We start from the raw sequence: 19,383 nt of genomic DNA, 5'->3' as shown, positions 1-19,383 counted from the left end.
AATGCAGCCTGACCAAGACCTCCATGAGCAACATAGAGATTTTTCACATAGGTCAGTGGGATAATTCTCTCCCAACAAACCATGTCAAGGAACTAAGAGCTGAAGAAAACATCAATAAATGTAGCCTAACCAAGACCCTCATGAGCAACACGAAGACTTTTCACACTAATAATGGTGCACCCTCGATTGATGCAACTCATTTTCATCATGTAATTGACACTTTTTTTGACCAAGTGTAATTAGTAAACATCAATTTCTCCATGAACAAACTTTCCCAGTACATGTATGCATCCTTTGGGTTACATATAGGAAAGCAGCAAATGGGGTACTTAGGTACCTTCATGATACCTATCGTCATATTTTCATCTCATCAGGACCTCAGGCTACGTTCTATTTTATTGAAAATGTTGTCACCAAGCTACTTGGGTAAAAAAGCTTGTTAGAAGAACTTCGTATGCCACTACAGAGATCTCCCACAGTCTACTGCAATGATCACAACAGAATGAAACAAATTGATGTAGACTTTCATTTCATTTGTAATATGCTCTTACGCAAGCTGCTTAATGTTGTTGCGCAATGGCTACCATGAAGGAGGCATATTGGTGTAGAATGAGTATTTGGTTGCTGGACCTCTTCTTTAACTTATGATGCATGCTTGTTATTCTTTATGCTGAGTTGGTTTTCATTTGAAAGTCTCACGGAAAAAGTTATTGGTTTGTTAACGTTGCTTTGTATTTATGAACCTTTTATTGCTTAACGTTATGATTATAAGGTTGAATGTTAAGAAATGTTAGACATTTTAGATTTTAAAATGACGTGAAAAAAAGAGAGCAATTTGTCATGTTTTAAAAAATGTTGAATCTTAATTTTCTTTCATTTGGTGGAGGGTGACTCTAGATGGAATGAGAATTTAATTCAAATTTTATTGGATGGTGACCATGTGGATTGAATTTTGGCTATTTCCATTTGTGGCAATTATAGCGATGATATCTTGGTTTGGGGTCATGCATCGAATGAGGTTTACTCGATTAGGTATGACACAAATGGAGCTTACTATAAGGAAATTTGTAAAAATAAATACCCTCCTCAAGATAAAGTTATTTGGATGGAGATAGAGCCATGAGATTCTTTTGGCAGCTGTGAAGTGCGTCCCTTTCTGTTTGGCTAATGAACATCAGTGTAGGAGATGTGGTGTGGTGGCTTGAAAGAGGATCTTATTCATGCCATTTATGATTGTCCTTTTATTAAAAACCTCTTTTTGCAGAGCGATGATAGGTTGGAGTTTGCTATGAGAAAGGTCGACAAGGAGGCTTTCAAAAGCCTTTTGGTGGTTCTATGACAGCTATAGGGGGCGTGGAACTTGGAGATCATCCAAGGAAAGACTATAACCTCGCAAGATGCTTTGATTCTTGATCGGACCCTCCATAGGCTTCAAGGTTCACAACCTCTTATGTGTACCCTTTTTGCCTAGGGGATCGAGGATCGAGAGGTGAGAGGCCCCGTACGGTGTGCAATTGAAGATCAAATATTGATGCGGCATGGCAAGCTAGAGAACGATTGAGGACCTTCGAAATAGTGGTTGTGACTCGGAGGTCATGGTGTGCATAACTTGTGTTGGACAGCTTGAGGGTGCCTTTAATTCTCTATCGATCGAGGCACTTGCTATTGTTAATGTCCTCAAGATGGCTAGGGAGTTGGACTTTCACACATGATTGTTGAGTCAAATTGTTTAGCAATTGTTAACAAACTTAATAGTAGTAGCTTAGATTTGTTTGTTTATAGCCAAAACATTGAGGAGGCACGTACTTTTTGTGATTACTTTGCTGTTATTTCCTTTCACTATGCTTATTGATTATTGATCCCTTGATAAAAATGTGAATATTTTGTCTGATTTGGATTATTCAAAAATTATCCACCAAATTTTGTTAGATATACTTTAGTTTGGGTTATGATATTTCACCCTTACTGTTTTTTTTCTTTAAAAATATCACTTAAAAGAGGGAAAAACAGAACATAAAAAAAATGCCAACTCTTCCTATTCCTTGAGCCTGATTTTTATATCAGCTCACCACTAAATAGTTTGATTGGTATCGACATTATTATCCGTGTAGGAGAGCATAGGTTTAGTTGCGTTGAAGCACATTATCCCCCTATTTAAAGGTTGAGCGGTTATAAATAATTTTAAGCATTGTATAAAAAAAACAAATATAATAAAAACTTATAATGAGATTAATGTTAAAAATAATAATTTATTTTTTATATTCAATAAATATTGGAAAAAATTTTAACGATAGTTTTGAAAGTGAAAATTTTTATTTTTTGACACCCAAAATGAAAATTTTGGAAAATTGAGTAACTAACTATGAAATTTACCCATGGTAAAAACTTGAAGCCTTAAACAACCATTTTAATAATCAAAAGAAAATTATTAAATGAAAAAGGAAAACACACGAACATCCATGCCCCCATGGGGAACCAGAAAGAAAACCCAACACAACACTCTGCAAAAGACAAAACAACATTTCGTCACCTTCCATTAAACCCTCTCTTGCTTCATTTCATTTGCTTTGCTTTGCTTTGCTTTGCTTTCATCTCTCTCTCTTCCATTAATCTTTTCTATCTGTCAAGCTTTGCAGTTTGCAGCCCACCACTTCGACTATCAAACAACCAAATAACACCCCCCCTTACTCATAATGTCCATTCATTGACCATCCACACACACACCAAAAAAGGAATCTCTGAAAAAAAATCTTTAGCTTTTTTTATTTGTTTGGTTTTTGTTCTTCATTCTATTGAAATGGCCATCTCACAGTAGGTCAAGCAAAAAAGTATAATGGATCCTGAGAGGCCCCATCGAAGTACTAGCATCAACAACAGTAGCACTAGTGGCAACAACACAAGTGAGCTCTTCATTTGTTTCACTTCACGCCTTTCTTCTTCATCATCCATGAAAATCTCTTCCAAGTCCATCCTTAGTCCTGGTCGCTCTAGGGAATCTTCTTCACATATCTCTCTCTCTTCATCACTCAGTAGGAGGTTGAGAAATAATGGTAGCATGAAAGGTGGTCAAGCTTCACCAATGTTCCCTACAAATAGTGGCAAAAAGAGAGGCTCCGGTTTTGACAACCCTGAGCCTTCTTCACCTAAGGTTACTTGCATTGGTCAAGTTAGAGTGAAGACCAAGAAACAGGGCAAAAAGTTTAGAGCTTGCAGATCTAAAAGAAGGGGAGAAGTTAGTTTCAGAAAAGTGGATCATAACAATGGAGGCAACAGTCTTGATTCAAGTAGCTCTCAGGATTACAACATGGGTCATTTTTTGAGCAGTAATAGCAGCCATCATCAGCAGCAGCAAGAGTGCAAGAAATGGGTGCATTTGCCATTGACTATTTGTGAAGCATTAAGGGCATTTGGGGCTGAGTTTAATTGTTTTCTACCTTGCAGGTCTTCTTGTATGGCTAACCAAAGGGATAAAGAAGGGAAAACAAGAGGATCTAGTGCTAATGTTGGGAATGGGAATGGGAATAAGAATGGAAATGGGAGGTCTTCTTGTGGGGCTGTTTTTACAAGGTGGCTTCTGGCAGTTCAAGAAGGGGAAGGGAAAGAGAGGGAGATTGAGTTGGTTGTTGGTGGTGGGGAAGATGATGAGAGAAGGGAAAGTAGTGAGATGATGATGTTGCGAAGTAGTCAAAGGAGACATGTCTTTGAAGATATTGAAATAAATGATTTTGCTAATGAAAATAAGGGTGATGATGATGATGAAGCAGCTGCTAGAGTGAGCATATGTATACCGCCTAAGAATGCATTGTTGTTGATGAGATGTAGATCTGATCCTGTTAAAATGGCTGCCCTTGCTAATAAGTTTTGGGAAACTCCAGTTCCTAAAGAAAAACATGACGATGAGGGAGAGGAGGATGGAAATGAAAGGGAAGGGGAAGTGGAAGAACATGAGCTGGTCCAAGAGGATACTTTGGAAGCTGAAAGAGAAGAAAGTGAAGTAAAATTTGAGCAAGAAATGGAACATCAAGTAAGTGAAGTTAGTGACATGTATGTGTCTTGTGAAGCAAATGAAGAACAAGAAGAAATCCCAGAAGCTGAAGCAGAAGCTGAAACAGAGGTTGAATCCGTTTTGGTGAAGAATGGAAGTACTGGAGTTGCAGAAGAAACAAGTATAGATTATCAAGATCAAGAACATGAACATGAACATGAAGTGGAAGAAGACCCGCAAGAATCAACATCAAAAGAACAAACTTTGACTGAAGTTCCATTGAGTCTTGAGAATGAAGCTGCCATTGAAGAGCTGCACCAAGCTGAAGAGGAAAATGTTAATGGAAATGGAGAGGAAGAAAGGGAAGAACAAACAAAAGCTGAAGAGGATGAAGAAGAAGATTCGACAGTGGAGGAGGAAGAAGAAGGTGAGACAAGCCAAGAAAGATCCGAACTTGAATACCCGGAAACCGACCTGGAAAACGAGTCAAAGGAGAGTGAGAGTCAAGATAAGTTATTGCCAGATTGTTTACTATTAATGATGTGCGAACCAAAGCTGTCAATGGAGGTATCCAAGGAGACTTGGGTGTGCAGCACAGATTTCATCAGATGGTTACCAGAGAAGAGAAAGCAACAAGTAGTCAAACCAAAGGACAGTGGAGATGAGCCCAAAAGAAGAATCAGCGTTGACTCCAATCCTCGCCCTATTTTTTTACAGCCACCTCGCTCTTCTTGCTCTTTTCCGGCTGCTCCGCCTATGGATACGGCGGGTGCAGCAGCTGTCAATGGAGCTGGCGGCGGCGGATCTAAGGCTACAACGATGGAGCACAAGCTTGTTGGAGGTAAAGGGTATGAGCCGTTTCCGCTCACGCGCTGCAAGTCTGAGCCGAGGAGGTCATCGGCTAAGCTAGCACCTGATGCTTGCTTTTGGAAGAATAGGAAGCTGGGGCCGACTTCAGTTGGAGTTGGCGCCGCTGGAGTTGGGTTTTGATGAGCCGAGTTGGGTAAAAAGTAGTCAAAGGTTAAAAAAGTGTTTGTGGTAACTGGTAAGTTGTAGGAGTAAATGTTGTAGGGGTTTTTTGTCCAATTTGAACAGTATCTTCTATGCTCTGTAAAAAAAATTTATTTGTTTGTTTTCCATAGTATTTAATTGATCCTAATTTGGGTAGCACAGTAAGGATGATTTTGATTTTTGATGAATTATTGGCAACCTGAAGATGATGGATGAAAGAATTGCATGTTACCAATAGGTAGTATTTAATTGATCCCAATTTGGGTAGCACAGTAAGGATGATTTTGATTTTTGATGAATTATTGGCAACCTGAAGATGATGGATGAAAGAATTGCATGTTACCAATAGGCTGGCAGAGGCTCCGCCAGATGTCAATTTTGAGCCGTTACATTGCTTTCATGGTGGAGACAATGAAAATAATGGTTTAACAAATGATTTGATAGTCCAATTCATGACTTCTTTGTAATTATAATCATAATTTTTTATAGTTGGGTTTGTTTAAAAGATGTTGTCAATCTTGCTCCTTCAAGTTCCACATTTGCTCTAATCAATAAATTAAAATTAACCCCCTTCAAAATCAACTTGAGAAATGATGAAAACTAGAAAATTGCTTTGAAATTCACTATAATTAAGCTAAGGAGCACATGATTTCTCATAAAAAAACTTCAACAACTTAAAAAAGTAAGGTATCTCACATGTTAATCATGCCATGCATTGTCATCATCATCAAATTTCAAGACAACGAAGTTAGTGCTTATCCTTTTTTTTTTTTTGGTTAGTAACAGAGATTTTCAGCCTTTTCACAGACCATGTTTTTCATCTCACTATGGGCCTCCCTACTTATTCTTTTTAAGGTAAAGACAATGACAAAGTTCTATTAAAGAAAACCCAAAAAGAAGTTAAAAGTGAAACTACCGCATTTTATTTTACCTGGGTATTGAAGAAGTTGTGAACTGCAATCATGATAATTGTGCTTGGAATTGCCTGACTGCAGTAGCCAAGGCTCCCTCGACAGTTGTGATTATAGGTGAATGCTTGTAAGCAAGAGTCATTCTCCTCAATTGCCGGCCATGGATTTGATCAAAATTGTGACAACCATCAACTGTATCTGACCGCTAGCAATCATATCAGCCGCATGTGGTTGCCCTTGGTACATTTTCAGCGCCCCTTCCACTGGGATACCCTTTGAGTTCAACCAAATGAGCTGTCCTAATTGCTAGAAACAATTTTAAATCCCAGTCTCAAGAATGATTTCGCTATTCTTTCAAGATGGGATTTGGTTAATTAAGTCACTAAGGCTGAGGGCCTAATACATGTTTCGTTGTCACCTCTTTTGTAAAAGCTAAATCATTGAGCGACTTCCCAGGCATACCAAGAGCAGCATATTTATCCAATGGGTACCCAATTGCCTTGGAAACAAATGTTACAGTACGAGAAGCTAGGGGATTTGCCTGAAAACCCCACCAGATGCTGGGATCGCATAGTGGCAGGTCATGAGCCCAGATACATTTAGACTCAGCCAATTTTGTAGTCGATGACCTTATGGTATCTAAGCAAGAAGGTGGGATAGTTTGAGTGGGAATCGAGTAGGCAGAGTCACCAGAATAGACACTGGCCTGCTTCATGTCTTCCATTATCCCTCCAATCACTACGTTACCATGTGAATCAGCAAGCTACATCAATCCCGGTTGCATCAGATAAATTGTTGGTCCAAGTCTAATAAAAATAAACTTTTTACTTAAAAATATTAAATTTGTATGTAGTAATCAGCATGGTTGAATTCAGATAGAGGTTTGGTAATTATATTTCTTTGGTAAAACAAGTTGGTAAAAATAGAAGGGGATTTTAAAATTAAAAATTAAAACTAAAACTTCAAAAGGTTGCAAATAAAATTTATAAAAAAAAAATGATGAGAATCTAATAACATAAATTTGATCATCAATGTAAAAATAAGTTCAATATTCTTTGATAAATCAATTAGCTAGATACCAACATCACACATAACGTTGAGGCAAGTATTTTCTTTTTTGGTGGATTTGAGGCAAAATTTTTTACCTGTTAAGTATCAATCAAAAGTGATCACTTTCATCATCATTGCAAAAGGATGTCACTTATCATATTTGAAGTTACAATTTATTGAAACCAAATAATATGTATGGACTAATTCATTTAAAGCAATTGCCCTTGAAGAGTGGATTGGTTCAAAATCAAGTAATTAAACCTTTTGGATTGTGGAGAACAAATCTAGATCGCATTAAATATATCGTTGAAGAAAGAATCTACAACAATCCACTTTTCTTATATATTTATTAGTGTATTGTTTTTGACTATTTTGTAGTTTCTATAATTAAGCGGTTCTATTGTAATTGATCTTTAATATGTTTGCAAGTCTCGAAAATTTCTTTATATTTGAGAGATTTGTATAGGTTTTAGATAAGAGCATAGAGAACACTTCATTATTCACCGATGAACATATTTATGTGAGTGCATTTGAGAGTAAGTAGTTTGTGTTTACAACCTAAATTCTTAGGGTGTGAGTGTTCTACTCTTTATTCGTGGAGAGTGAGAAAACATGGTTCACTTGTTGTATTTTGGATTAAAGATAATGGCATCCAAAGTAGCCATTAAAGCCTAGTGCTTCCATTCAACACATAAGTTTAAACCAATCAGCAACTATGTGTTTCAACGCATACCACCCAATCTCTCATTACCTTTTAAATAGTCAACCAAAAGCTTGTCGAAATTATTTCTTTTATTAACAAAATAACTCTATAACAAAGTGCTTAAAATTTAATTTATTAATAGCATTAGAAATTAGAGAGATTAATTATAACCAACAAATGCACGCATATGGGGGTTATTTAGGCTAAGATTACTTATCCACACAACATGGATTGCATATATAGCTCATACTCATTAATGCTTGCCACAAGTATTAGAATAATTAAACAATTACAATTTTAAAAATCCTAATTGACAAGGCAAATATTCTAAGTCGAGTCAGGTTCAAGCCGGGCCTAAGTATGATATTAATATAATTTATGCTTGCCCAAGCCCGGCTCGGCCCAAAATATGGGCCTAACCCAAGTCCACCCATATTTGCAAAAGACTAACCTAGACCCATTTTAAGTTTGTCCGTATTATTTTTATTCTTTTAAAAAAATATTTATATTATTTTAATTTAATATTTAATATTTAATATTTTTTTATTTATTGACATTTTTATATAGTCATATTAATATTATTTTAATATTTACATTAAAATAGTATTATATATTTAGTAGAGATTTATTTTTTTAATGTGTTATAAATTACATAGTATATAAAAATAACATAATATAAAGTATTATAAACTTAAAAAGGGGCTAGGCCGGACTTGAGCCTTGAATGTTCAAGCCTAAGATCGGCTCATATTTTAAATGGGCCTATTTTTATTGCCTATTTTTTGGACCTAATATTTTTACCCAAACCCTCTCAAATTTCGAACGAGCCCTCGAGCCTAGGCGAGAATTCGGCCCATGAATAGGTCTCACTATGACCTATTTAAATTTTCTTCTAATATAAGTTGTATTATGCATTACAAAATAATTTTTATTACAAAATTTAATATTAATTAAAATTTAAGTAATTAATGAGTAAATATAGATTTAATCATTCTCTTTTCATGTAAAACCAATGAGGACGTGAAACAAAGAGTACTGAATAAACATGTAAAAATTTTATTAATTAATTAATCTGAAATATTAAAATAATTCACTACAAATTTCCTACTCTAAGGCACATATCCTAATGGTTCTTCCTCAAGGACTTGTTTGACTAATTTGAGTGGTATTGGAGACATGAGAGTCTGGTTCGCCTTTTTCAAGTTGGTAATGACGGTTGCAGGATTTGGATTAATTAATACAACCACGTACCTATCAATGGTTTGCAAGTTCGGGCAGTCGAGTAATCAGATTCACAAGCTTGGCCGATGACAATTGGATTCGGCCAGATATTGTTAATAGTTTATAATATTGGTAGTGATAATATTTTATTAGGTAAAAAAAATTAATAAATTATAATTATTGATTTGTACAATTTTATGTAAAGTTATCTTATAAAACAAACGATACACTTATTGGATATTGAAAGAGTACTGAGAACAACAGATTCTTAAAGAGAACTAAAAAGATAAGGAGTAATACACTCAAGGTAATTATCTATCTATCTTTACTCGGTTCATATACATGCTTATATAAAGAAGAGAACCTTAACTGTTATTAACAAAATACCAACTTTGTAACTGCCTAACCACTTAGCTAATCACACATGAATCACATGTGTATTTAGATACTATAACATTCATCCAACTTCCTCAAGTGAGATGACTCGAAGAAGATGACGAAACCGAGTAAACATTGACACAGACAATGGTTTAGTGAGAACATCGGCCACTTGGTCACAGGCAAGAACTTCGCCAACAATCAATTCTCCACTTGCCACCTTTTCCCGGACAAAAAACAGATCAAGTTCAACATGTTTAAACTTGGAGTGCAGAACCAGATTAACGGCAACAGCTACGGCACTGGAATTATCACACCACATTGTCGGAGGATCAGCTGAACTTAGTTTTAATTCTGTCAATAGAGAGACTAGCCAAGCAACATCACTAGTGGCAGCTGCTAAACTACAATATTCAGCCTCTGCCGTAGACTGAGAAATAACTTGTTGTTTCTTAGAACACCAAGATATAGGTGTATGACCAAAGTACACACAGTAGCCTATAGTAGACCGACGATCATCAAAATCAAGTCCCCAATTTGCATCGCAATAGCCAACCAAAGACAGTCGCTCAGATCGTCGAAAAAGCAATCCATGAGAAATAATACCACGTAAATACCGAAGAATGTGTTTCAACGCTACCATGTGTAGAGTAGTGGGAGTATGCATAAATTGACACACCCTATTAACAGCATATGCAATATCAGGCCGGGTTAAAACGACATGCTGAAGAGCACCGGTAAGACTACGATATTCAGTTGGACCAGTAAGACAGTCACCCTCATCCTTTGATAACATGGAAGAGCTTACCATTGGTGTATGAACACTTTTGACATTAGACATAGAACTCTGTTCAAGAAGCTCCCGAATGTATTTACGTTGACACAAGTGAAGACTACCAGAGGAAGATCTACTGACTTCAATCCCCAAAAAATAATAGAGATCACCCATATCCTTTAGAGCAAACTTGTTGTGTAGCTGCTGAACAAAACAATTTATCTCATCAGATGAACTGCCAGTGATAAAAATATCATCCATATAGACAAGCACATACAGAGTGTGGTCAGAAGAAGATCGAACAAACAATGAAGCATCTGATTTTGACAACATAAAACCAGTAGAAATAAGAAATTGTTTTAACTTGTCAAACCAGGCACGAGGAGATTGCCGTAGGCATATAAAGCTTTAGTCAAATGACACACCAGCTTTTCACCATTTGAACCATGTTGCACAAAACCTGGAGGTTGCTGCATAAACACGTCATCAGTTAGATCGCCATTCAGAAAGGCATTATTTACGTCAACTTGCCAGAGTGGCCAACCCTTGGTCATAGCAACAGAGAGAATGACACGAATGGTAGCAGGTTTGACTACCGGACTAAACGTCTCCTTAAAATCACAGCCAGACACCTGTGAACAGCCCTTGGCCACCAACCGTACCTTTCGACAGTTAATCGTCCCATCAGGATTCTTCTTTATCTTAAACAACCACTTGCAACCAATCGCCTTCTGACCAGGAGGGAGAGAACAGAGCTCCCATGTAGAGTTAGCTATTAATGCATCGAATTCAGCTTGAACAACTACACGCTAGTCTGGATGAGCAAGTGCTTCCTCAACAGAACTTGGTTCAACCTCAATATTGTCTGCACACAAAGCTTTGGGTTTAAATATACCAGCCTTAGACCGAGTCACCATAGCATTAGTATTGCTGGTAGAGACAGTAGGAACAGTAACACGCTTAGGAGGAATAGCAGCAGTAGAAATATCCTCATCTCTAACAACAGTCCCTGAATCATTTTTATCATTCAACAAATTTTCAGAATTATGTTGAGGAGCACTACACATAGCAGAAGAATCATGCGAATCAATTTCATCATTAGGACTTGCTAGTGATACCCAGTTGCAAGTTCAGGACGCACACGAGTTTCCCTAGTGGTAAAAGACCGAACAATAGGAACATACGTAGTAGTACCCAAAGACGTCTGATCATCAGTAGAAGAAGAGAGCATGAACAAAAATCAATTTTCATAAAAAACAACATGCCTAGAGACAATTATCTCACCATCTGGCGTTAAACAAAAATAACCTTTATGATGCGCGCTATACCCTAGAAATGTAGATGGCTGTGACTGAAACTCAAGCTTGTGTTTAACAAACGGAAGTAAATATGGAAAACAGTAGCAACTAAACACTTTGAGATGATCATAAGATGGTTCATGATCAAACAAACTTTGATACGGGGATCGTCCTTGCAACACAGGAGTAGGCAACCGATTAATAAGATGTACTGCATTGCAGAATGCATAGCCCCAATACTTCATTGGTAAATTAGCCTGAGCCAGAAGAGTAAGACCAGTCTCCATAATATGTCTGTGTTTACGTTCAACAATACCATTCTGCTCAGATGTGTGAGGACAGGAAACACGATGAAGTATCCCTTAACTAGCTAGTACTGACGAAACAGCACGAAACTCACCTCCCCAATCACTTTGAAATTTCTTAATGCACTTCCCGAACTGAGTGAGAACCATATTTTGAAATTGACCAAAACACTCTACAGCTTGAGATTTGTGGCTTATTAGATACACCCAGGTAAATCGACTAGTCATGTCAATGAAAGAAACATAATACAAATTCCCTTCATATGGAACAGCAGTCGAACCCCACAAATCAGACACAACCAACTCAACAAATCAACATACTCAGTATTAGAATGAGAAAAAGGCAATTTATGAGATTTTCCTTTTTGACATGTAACACAAACATTATCAAGATGACTTTTATTTACAGGAATCTAACATTTTTCTAGAACAGCTTTTACAGTATTATGAGCAAGATGACCTAGCCTTTTATGCCACCAACTAAAAACATCATCAGCTATAGAAAAACCTTGAACAACAGTACTATGAACAGATGGAGGCAAAACACTCGAACCCGCTGAGAACTGATAGAGTCCATCACGAACTTGGCCCCGCATTAAGGTTTCCTTGGTCTGGATGTCCTTAATCACACAATACGAGGGGTGAAATTCAAAAAACACATTGTTTTCAGTAGCAAACTTAGACACAGATAATAAATTTTTTCGAATGCTCGGCACACAAAGCACATTCGAGAGATGTAGTAATTTCGTCTTTGTAGGAAAAACTATGCTCCAAACAGATGAAATTTTGGTTGCGACCCCATTACCCATTAAGAGAGAAGAGTTACCTGTATATTGAGTGAAGCCATGCAAATTCGAATCATTTCTGCAGACGTGATGAGTAGCCTCCGAGTCTAGGCACCAGGACGTGCTTCTTACTGGCAATGGAACATAAGAATCAGTAGAATTAAAATTGGAGTCATATGCTGTAGCCTCAGAATAATCTGAAGCATGCAACTCAGGAAGCCTGGGGGGAAGCCCAACAAACTGAGACGAGTCATACGGAGACGAGTCAACACTAAACACACGAGCTCGTGGTTTTGTCCGCCACAGGGCCTCATGAACAGTCTGGCAAGATCTGTCAACACTAACACAGTTAGCAAAGGGTCTAGGCACAATTTGACCATCAGTTGGACGAGATCGAACCGACCCACGTGGCGTAAAAGCCATCTTACTATACGAATGGCCCAAAGATGCATCACCAAATTGGAAGCCCATAGTAGTTCAACATCAATCTCATGCCCATTACCATAGGACTTTAGGTCAACATTAGCATGGTGCCCATTTCTATTTTGAACAAATGGATTGAATCCATTATACCCAGGCCTTGTATGTGGCCTACGTGGGACACAACTATAAATTCTAAAATTTGGCCAAAAAGAAGGCCTCCAATTTTAACCGTAAGTCCCCAAATTTTGACCAAAGATATTTTTTCCTATTCGGTCATCATCTCTTCCAATCGTTCCAGACGTAAAACCACCCCGTCATGCCATCGATGCATCGATTGGTGATTGATCGTCACGTTGGTACCTATAGTAGCATCTCTGCATAAGATGGCCATATCTACTACAGATTTGGCATTGGATTCGTGGACGGAAAGAACGACCTCGACCACGAACAGAGGAATGGCCTCCTCCACGAAACGAACCATTCGTCGACTGAAGTTACGTCCCCTCCATAGCATCCGCAGTAACCAACATTTCCTGGGTTGACCGAACCTGTCGAGCTTCGTACTCAGGCAAAACATCTACGATGCGTTAAAACGGTAAGGGTCCCGAGGAGAGTGACGTGGATGAAACAATAGCATCAAACTCAGTGGATAGACCAGCAAGAAGAACCGCCGTTCATTCGGCCTCTGAGATCTGAAATCCAGATGCTGCAAGAAAAAACGCACAAACTGGTGATTTTATTCACATACGAGCGAATAGAAAGGCTACCTTTTTGGAGAGAGTGAAGCTCATGACGCAACTATGACTGCTTCGTGCTCGAATCGACCGTAAACAAGTTATTTGCCATGATCCAGACATTATGCGCAATCCTAACATCCGTGAATGAAGATAAAAACGATGAGCTTATCGTGGATAAGAGCCAGGAGGTAAGCAAACTATCTTGCTGGTCGAAGATCAAAACAGAGGGATTGACGACAAGGCTACCATCGGAGGATTGAAGAAACCTCGTCAGAGCCGTAAATGATCCATCAAGTAGACCAAACAAACTGCACCACGAAGAATGAGCCGGATCTGTTGCTACCATTGAACGAACAAACCTTCATCCAGTTTGACAACCTCATGTCGAGGAAAAGACGTGACCACTCGATCACCAAGAAATGTCGAGCCACTAAGCTCAACGGAATCAGATTCGGTAGAATGCATGGTAGCCATACTCGAGAATCACCAAGCGACTAATACCATTAAAGAGTACTAGAGAACAACAGATTCTTTAAAGAGAACTGAGAAGATTAGGAGTAATACACTCAAGGTAATTATCTATCTATTTTTACTCGGTTCATATACATGCTTATATAAAGAAGAGAACCTTAACTGCTATTAACAAAATACCAAACTTTGTAACTGCCTAACCACTTAGCTAATCACACATTAATCACATGTGTATTTAGATACTATAATAGATATCCATATAAAGAATTTTTGTATTAGTCATTTTTTTAAGTTTTGTTTGAAATATTGAGAGTTTTGGTGTATCTTGGAGGTATTTTAAAAATTTAAGAAAAATGTTCTATACACTTGAAAGCAATCATATTTTAGTAACTTCCCTTTGTTTCAAATTTTATTATTTATTTGTCTAGCAAGTATCAGTATCCTTGTCATGTTCGTTCTTTTTCCTACTTTGGGATCCTTTTCTTCTACGTTTCGAGTAGAATAGGCTTTAATAAGACGATGCTTTATCTCTTTCGTATGAGAGAGTTGCCATTACGAAGGCCAATAGATGAAGTTGGAATATTTATGGTTTGGTTTTGGAGTGGAGCCGAAAAAGAAGAAAGAAAGAAAGTTGAAGGATTTGGAAAGAAAATAAATGAAGAGTGGAAAGAAAAGAGAAGGTTTTGCATGAAGTCATCGCTAAGTTTTCATGTTTGTTTTCTTAGAGAATATAGTAATTCAATTAATTCAAATGGAAATATAACATAAAATGTAGTATTATTATAAACTAGAATGATAATGCAACCACCTAAACAATAACAGTAAAATACAAACAAGAAAATGCACTAGGTAAAATAAATCAAACTAAAAATAACATTTAGAACAACTTGTTTCCATTGTTTTAACAGTTGCATGTCATGACTGTCATAAAACCCAATAAAGGAGAGATATACACAATCAAAAAACTACTAGAGGCGCACCATCATGATCAACCACTAATTATAGCATTTTAGTCTCGCCACCGTTAGACTACATTGATAATGAACTTTGACTAAAAACAACAATGCTAGTGATCCCCAAAAGACTCTTCAGTATTAGCAATGCACAAACCCAATCCCTAAGACTAAATCAATAGATGTTAGGTTAGTCCAACCTCCTTTTAAACTTCTAAAAAATAAAATTAAAAATATAATTAAGAAAATCACTAAAAACTACAATTGCTAACACCACAACCGTTTTCAAATAAAACAAAATAGGCTATTATCGTCACCACCACTTTAAGAGAAAATGAAATGTATCGCCACCACTTTAAAAGAAAACGAAATGAATATTATTCATTCACAAGCTTTTATACACGAGCTCAATTAACGTATCATTACTATTGTAGCAATTTAATAATCATTCAATTAACATCACGGTTATTGCAATAATTTGATTTGTGAATTTGAATTCGTTTAAATATGTAATTTCTTTCAATTTAAGGTTTATATGATGTATGAGATATTTATCGATATTTTAAAATGTTTTTCATATATATTTATAATAAAATTTTATTGTTTAATAACATATATGTTAATATACAAATGCAAATATTAAAATTTTTAGTGTAATTTGATAAGTACTAAAAGTAACATGTTTTAACCTCATTCTTAACGTACTTTTGAATGATTATTCAATGTTAATTGTGAATTTTGGATGATTATTCGATGCTAATTGTGAATTTTATACTCCTAATCCTTTAAATTCATGTTTTAATGCTTATTAGAGAACTCGGGGACAAAAAGAATGAAAATCAGAGCGTCGTAACAAGTTGAAGGAGCCACACGGGCTACACTTTTTCACACGGTTGTGTGACCCATACGGGCATGTGGTAGGCCATATCAATTTCACGGGATAGTACACTGATTAGCAGAAAATCATTATTTTTAGGTTTTTTGAGCATTCTAAGACGTATATATGACAAAAATAAGAAGATAGGAGGGAGCCGTCACAAAATATTGAAGAAAACAACTCGAAAACACCATTGAAGCGGATTTTGAAGTAGATTTCTGTCAATATTTAATATTTTTAGTTGATTTCTTAGGAAATTATTATGCATTTCTTTATTTTTTTTAGGTTATACTATATCTTAGATGTTTCTATTTTCGAGCATGAACTAATTTTCTAAATACTTAAGGAAGATGAACCCTATAATGGATTCTGTCGTTTGATTTTTATTTTACGCAATAAATACTTCGTTTCTTATTCTTAATTATGTATGCTTAATTATTGGTTTGATATTTCTAGAGTATTGACCCATGTTCGATATGCTTAAATCGGTGGTTGAATAGACCCTGTTTAAGATTAGATTTTGCGTAATTGAGTGGAGTTGCATACAATCTTAGAAATAGGATGACATAAATCTATTGGATTAGAGTCAAATCTAATAGGGGAATCCATAGCATGAGTTAATGTGATAATATGGGGTTTTAATTAGAAAGAAATTTCAATTAATCAATCTAGATTCAGTTGCTCTTATACTCGAAAGAGATATTAATATAATTTAGGGATTTCTATGGATCAAGGTGCTAAGTGAATAATTTAGATTAATAGTGGCAGATGAAATCTAGGCGAATTCTTTCCTGAGTATTGTTTCGTTTCTTGGTTATTATTCGATTATTTTTGTAATTTGTTCTTTGTCATATTCGTTAGTTAATTAAAATAGTTAATTTTAGGTTTTAGTCGTTCACTCTAATTATTTGGTTAAATAATAGAAAAATGGTAATTACTAGCACTTGTTGTCCTCGTGGGAACAATATCTTTGCTCACTTTAGTTATACTATTAATTGATAAGTGCACTTGCTTTAGTCAAAATTTTAGTTAGTTTCGTAACCATCATAATTATAAAAAAATATCAAAATTTTGTAACAATTAAAATTTTTTATATTTTAAATATCAAAATTAAAAATTATTTAAAATATCAATGTATTGGTCAAAATACACTAAAACACAAAAACAGTCAAAATGGATTGAAATTTTAACCAACACTGCTCAAATGATTTGATGCTAATTAAAAACGGAAATGATATTTACTAATTGTTATTGATATAGTACTGGCCACCAACTCTTTGTCTTGCTTAAGGTTGATTGTTATAACAACTACCGTACAATTACAAATACAGGTCAAAGTAGTCGTAAATATCAAACTATTACAAACGGGTTATGTTCCAGACCAAAACCAACTACTATGCATGATGTTTCTTTTTTTTTTTTGTGAATAAAATCCAACTGGAGAATTTATTAAAATAAATTAAAGTAGTTTAAACAAAAACTCGAAAAAACAAAAGCGCAGCAGAAAATTAAAAAAACAAACGACTCCAGTTTAGATAGAGGAGCCACACCCGAAAGTGGATACACGTGTAGACCGTGGGAGACTCCAAAAGATAGGAGCAGTTTAATCTCTACTCTAAAAAAATCCACTCGTCCTTTTCACCCTCAGAAAAATCCCCCTTCACCAAAATCCTTTTTGAAGAAGAAGAACAACTACCTTGAAGCCATCGCAACACTTGCTTCATCGTTTTCGCTAACGCCTTTACAATTCAGAGCTACCATCTCTACCAGTTGACTATGCTCTAGATTTAGACCATCTCCCCTACTCCATCCCTCTTGCACTAGTAAATGAGCTGATTTGTTCGCCTCTCGGGAGACATAAACAAACTCACACTCTCTGAGCCTCTATTGTTCAGTTCTAATGTCTTGAATATACGCCTCGATGGCCAATCTATCTATGCAACTCAAGTTTGCTTTCTTTATCACAGAAAGATAACCCCCTTCCACCACCACCCTTTTAAAATCGAGATCCACCCCTAATCTGAGAGCTTGAAGGCATGCAAGGGCCTCAGCTGTAAAAGCCGACAATATGTTTTCATTGACAGTTACTTTTTCAACAATAGTTCTAGATCTACCATCTCTAATGATTATCCTTTAACAGGATTTTGAAATATAAACATGAAATGCCGCATCAAAATTTACCTTGAAGTTAGGTTCTTCCGCTGGTCTCCACTTTTCAAAACCCACCATCAAATCTTATTTGCAATATGTTGTAGCGAGGCAAATGATCTATCATGCACCCATTTATTCCTCTCGGACCAAAGGAACCAAATCATATATGCAATCTGCCTGCAGGTATATTCTGACGAATTATAAAACACTTCGTGTAGCTAATCTTGAAAATTTTTTCCACTTTCATCACCATCCCATTTAATGTTCAACAGATCCCAGACTACAACAACAAATGAATAGTCCCCAAATCCATGCTTTAAATCCTCCACTCCCCTTACGCACTTTAGGCAAATTGTGGATCCCACCAAATGTATGTTATAAAGATTGTGTGAATCAGGGAATAGGTTCTTAAAAAAGGCTAGATTGTGATTTTGACCTTTTTTGGCAATTTTTGTTTCCACAGCTTCTTGTAAAAAAGATTGTAACTATCCACTTCATTGTCATTTATCTTTCTATTTCCTTGCAATAATATGTAACTGCTCCAAATGGTATACTCACCTAAGGGTTCAACCTACCAAACCACTGTATCTGGCTGCGGGTGCAAGGTAAGAAGACTACATTGAATCTTACTTGCCACATCAATATCAAAATTTCTAGTAATTTTTACCAAATCCCACACATGTTCATGATATAAAATTAAATCAAAGATTGTTATACAATGCACATTAGCAGCATAAGCCTAAATTTTTTTGTATAGGCAGGCTAGAGACCCAAATATCCTCCCAGATGTCAATACTTGTGCCCGTGCCCACCTACCAGCTCTGACCCTCAGAAGCATTCCTTTTGTAGACCATATACTCCTTTAAGTATAAGATGGGTAGGCTCCTAAACTTGTTCTCAAGAAATCAGAATTTGGATAATATTTAGCTTTTAGCGATCATGCCTGTAACAAGCCCAATTTTTTCGGGCTCAAAACCAAATAAAAAACATTAAAATAAATAAAAAATAGTCCATTTACAATAGTCCAATTACACCAGGCCCAAAAAAATAAAAACATAACCCAATTCAAAGCCTAGAACCTAGACCCAAAATTACATTGGCCTAAGTGGCCCAAAGGTCAAACAGTTTTCAGGAAACCCTAGGGTTTCCACTCTTGCACCGCAACCAGCCCCCAGCGCCGCTCTTGCCTCCATGTCAACTCGCCGTACGCCACCCTCGTGCCTCCACGTCTCCCTGTACCTGCAAAAAGGACACGCACAACAGCACAAAATAGCAAAAAAAGAACAAAAAGAAATAGAAATTTGTATTCGGCTATAAAAGCCACATGAGATTTTTGTGTATTTTTCAGG

General features: G+C 36.4%; 2 protein-coding genes and 1 long non-coding RNA gene across 3 annotated transcripts; 1 reads left to right on the top strand and 2 right to left on the bottom strand.

Moving 5' to 3' along the window:
* The first annotated feature begins 2,442 nt into the window (after positions 1-2,442).
* On the top strand, positions 2,443-5,122 carry LOC107895250 (transcriptional regulator ATRX). The gene has a single exon (XM_041085367.1). It carries the CDS (start codon positions 2,834-2,836, stop codon positions 4,973-4,975), a length of 2,142 nt encoding a protein of 713 aa, XP_040941301.1. The 5' UTR covers positions 2,443-2,833; the 3' UTR covers positions 4,976-5,122.
* Positions 5,123-6,054: 932 nt separating this feature from the next.
* On the bottom strand, positions 6,055-6,631 carry LOC107894382 (carbamoyl-phosphate synthase large chain, chloroplastic-like). The gene is made up of 2 exons (XM_016819662.1): positions 6,326-6,631; positions 6,055-6,213 (listed from the first exon to the last, which is right to left on the bottom strand). The coding sequence occupies exons 1-2, from the start codon at positions 6,629-6,631 to the stop codon at positions 6,055-6,057; spliced, it is 465 nt and encodes a 154-aa protein (XP_016675151.1).
* A 10,404-nt stretch (positions 6,632-17,035) lies between these two features.
* LOC107894754 (uncharacterized) lies at positions 17,036-18,414 on the bottom strand. The gene is made up of 2 exons (XR_001683248.2): positions 18,065-18,414; positions 17,036-17,934 (listed from the first exon to the last, which is right to left on the bottom strand). It is a non-coding gene; the product is annotated as an uncharacterized lncRNA (long non-coding RNA).
* Positions 18,415-19,383: the final 969 nt, after the last annotated feature.

Source organism: Gossypium hirsutum, chromosome A13, assembly GCF_007990345.1.
Source record: "Gossypium hirsutum isolate 1008001.06 chromosome A13, Gossypium_hirsutum_v2.1, whole genome shotgun sequence".
Lineage (NCBI taxonomy): Eukaryota > Viridiplantae > Streptophyta > Magnoliopsida > Malvales > Malvaceae > Gossypium > Gossypium hirsutum.
The sequence above is the reverse complement of the archived record's forward strand: the minus strand, read 5'-3'. Positions and strand labels throughout refer to the sequence as shown.

What these genes read in the sequence shown, in the direction of transcription:
- LOC107894382 (XM_016819662.1), bottom strand. Translation starts at nt 6,631, where the DNA reads ATGGAAGACATGAAGCAGGCCAGTGTCTATTCTGGTGACTCTGCCTAC. An exon ending in ATTTAGCTTTTACAAAAGAG is followed by an intron (nt 6,214 to 6,325) that starts GTGACAACGAAA and finishes AATTGTTTCTAG; the next exon opens with CAATTAGGACAGCTCATTTG.
- LOC107895250 (XM_041085367.1), top strand. Translation starts at nt 2,834, where the DNA reads ATGGATCCTGAGAGGCCCCATCGAAGTACTAGCATCAACAACAGTAGC.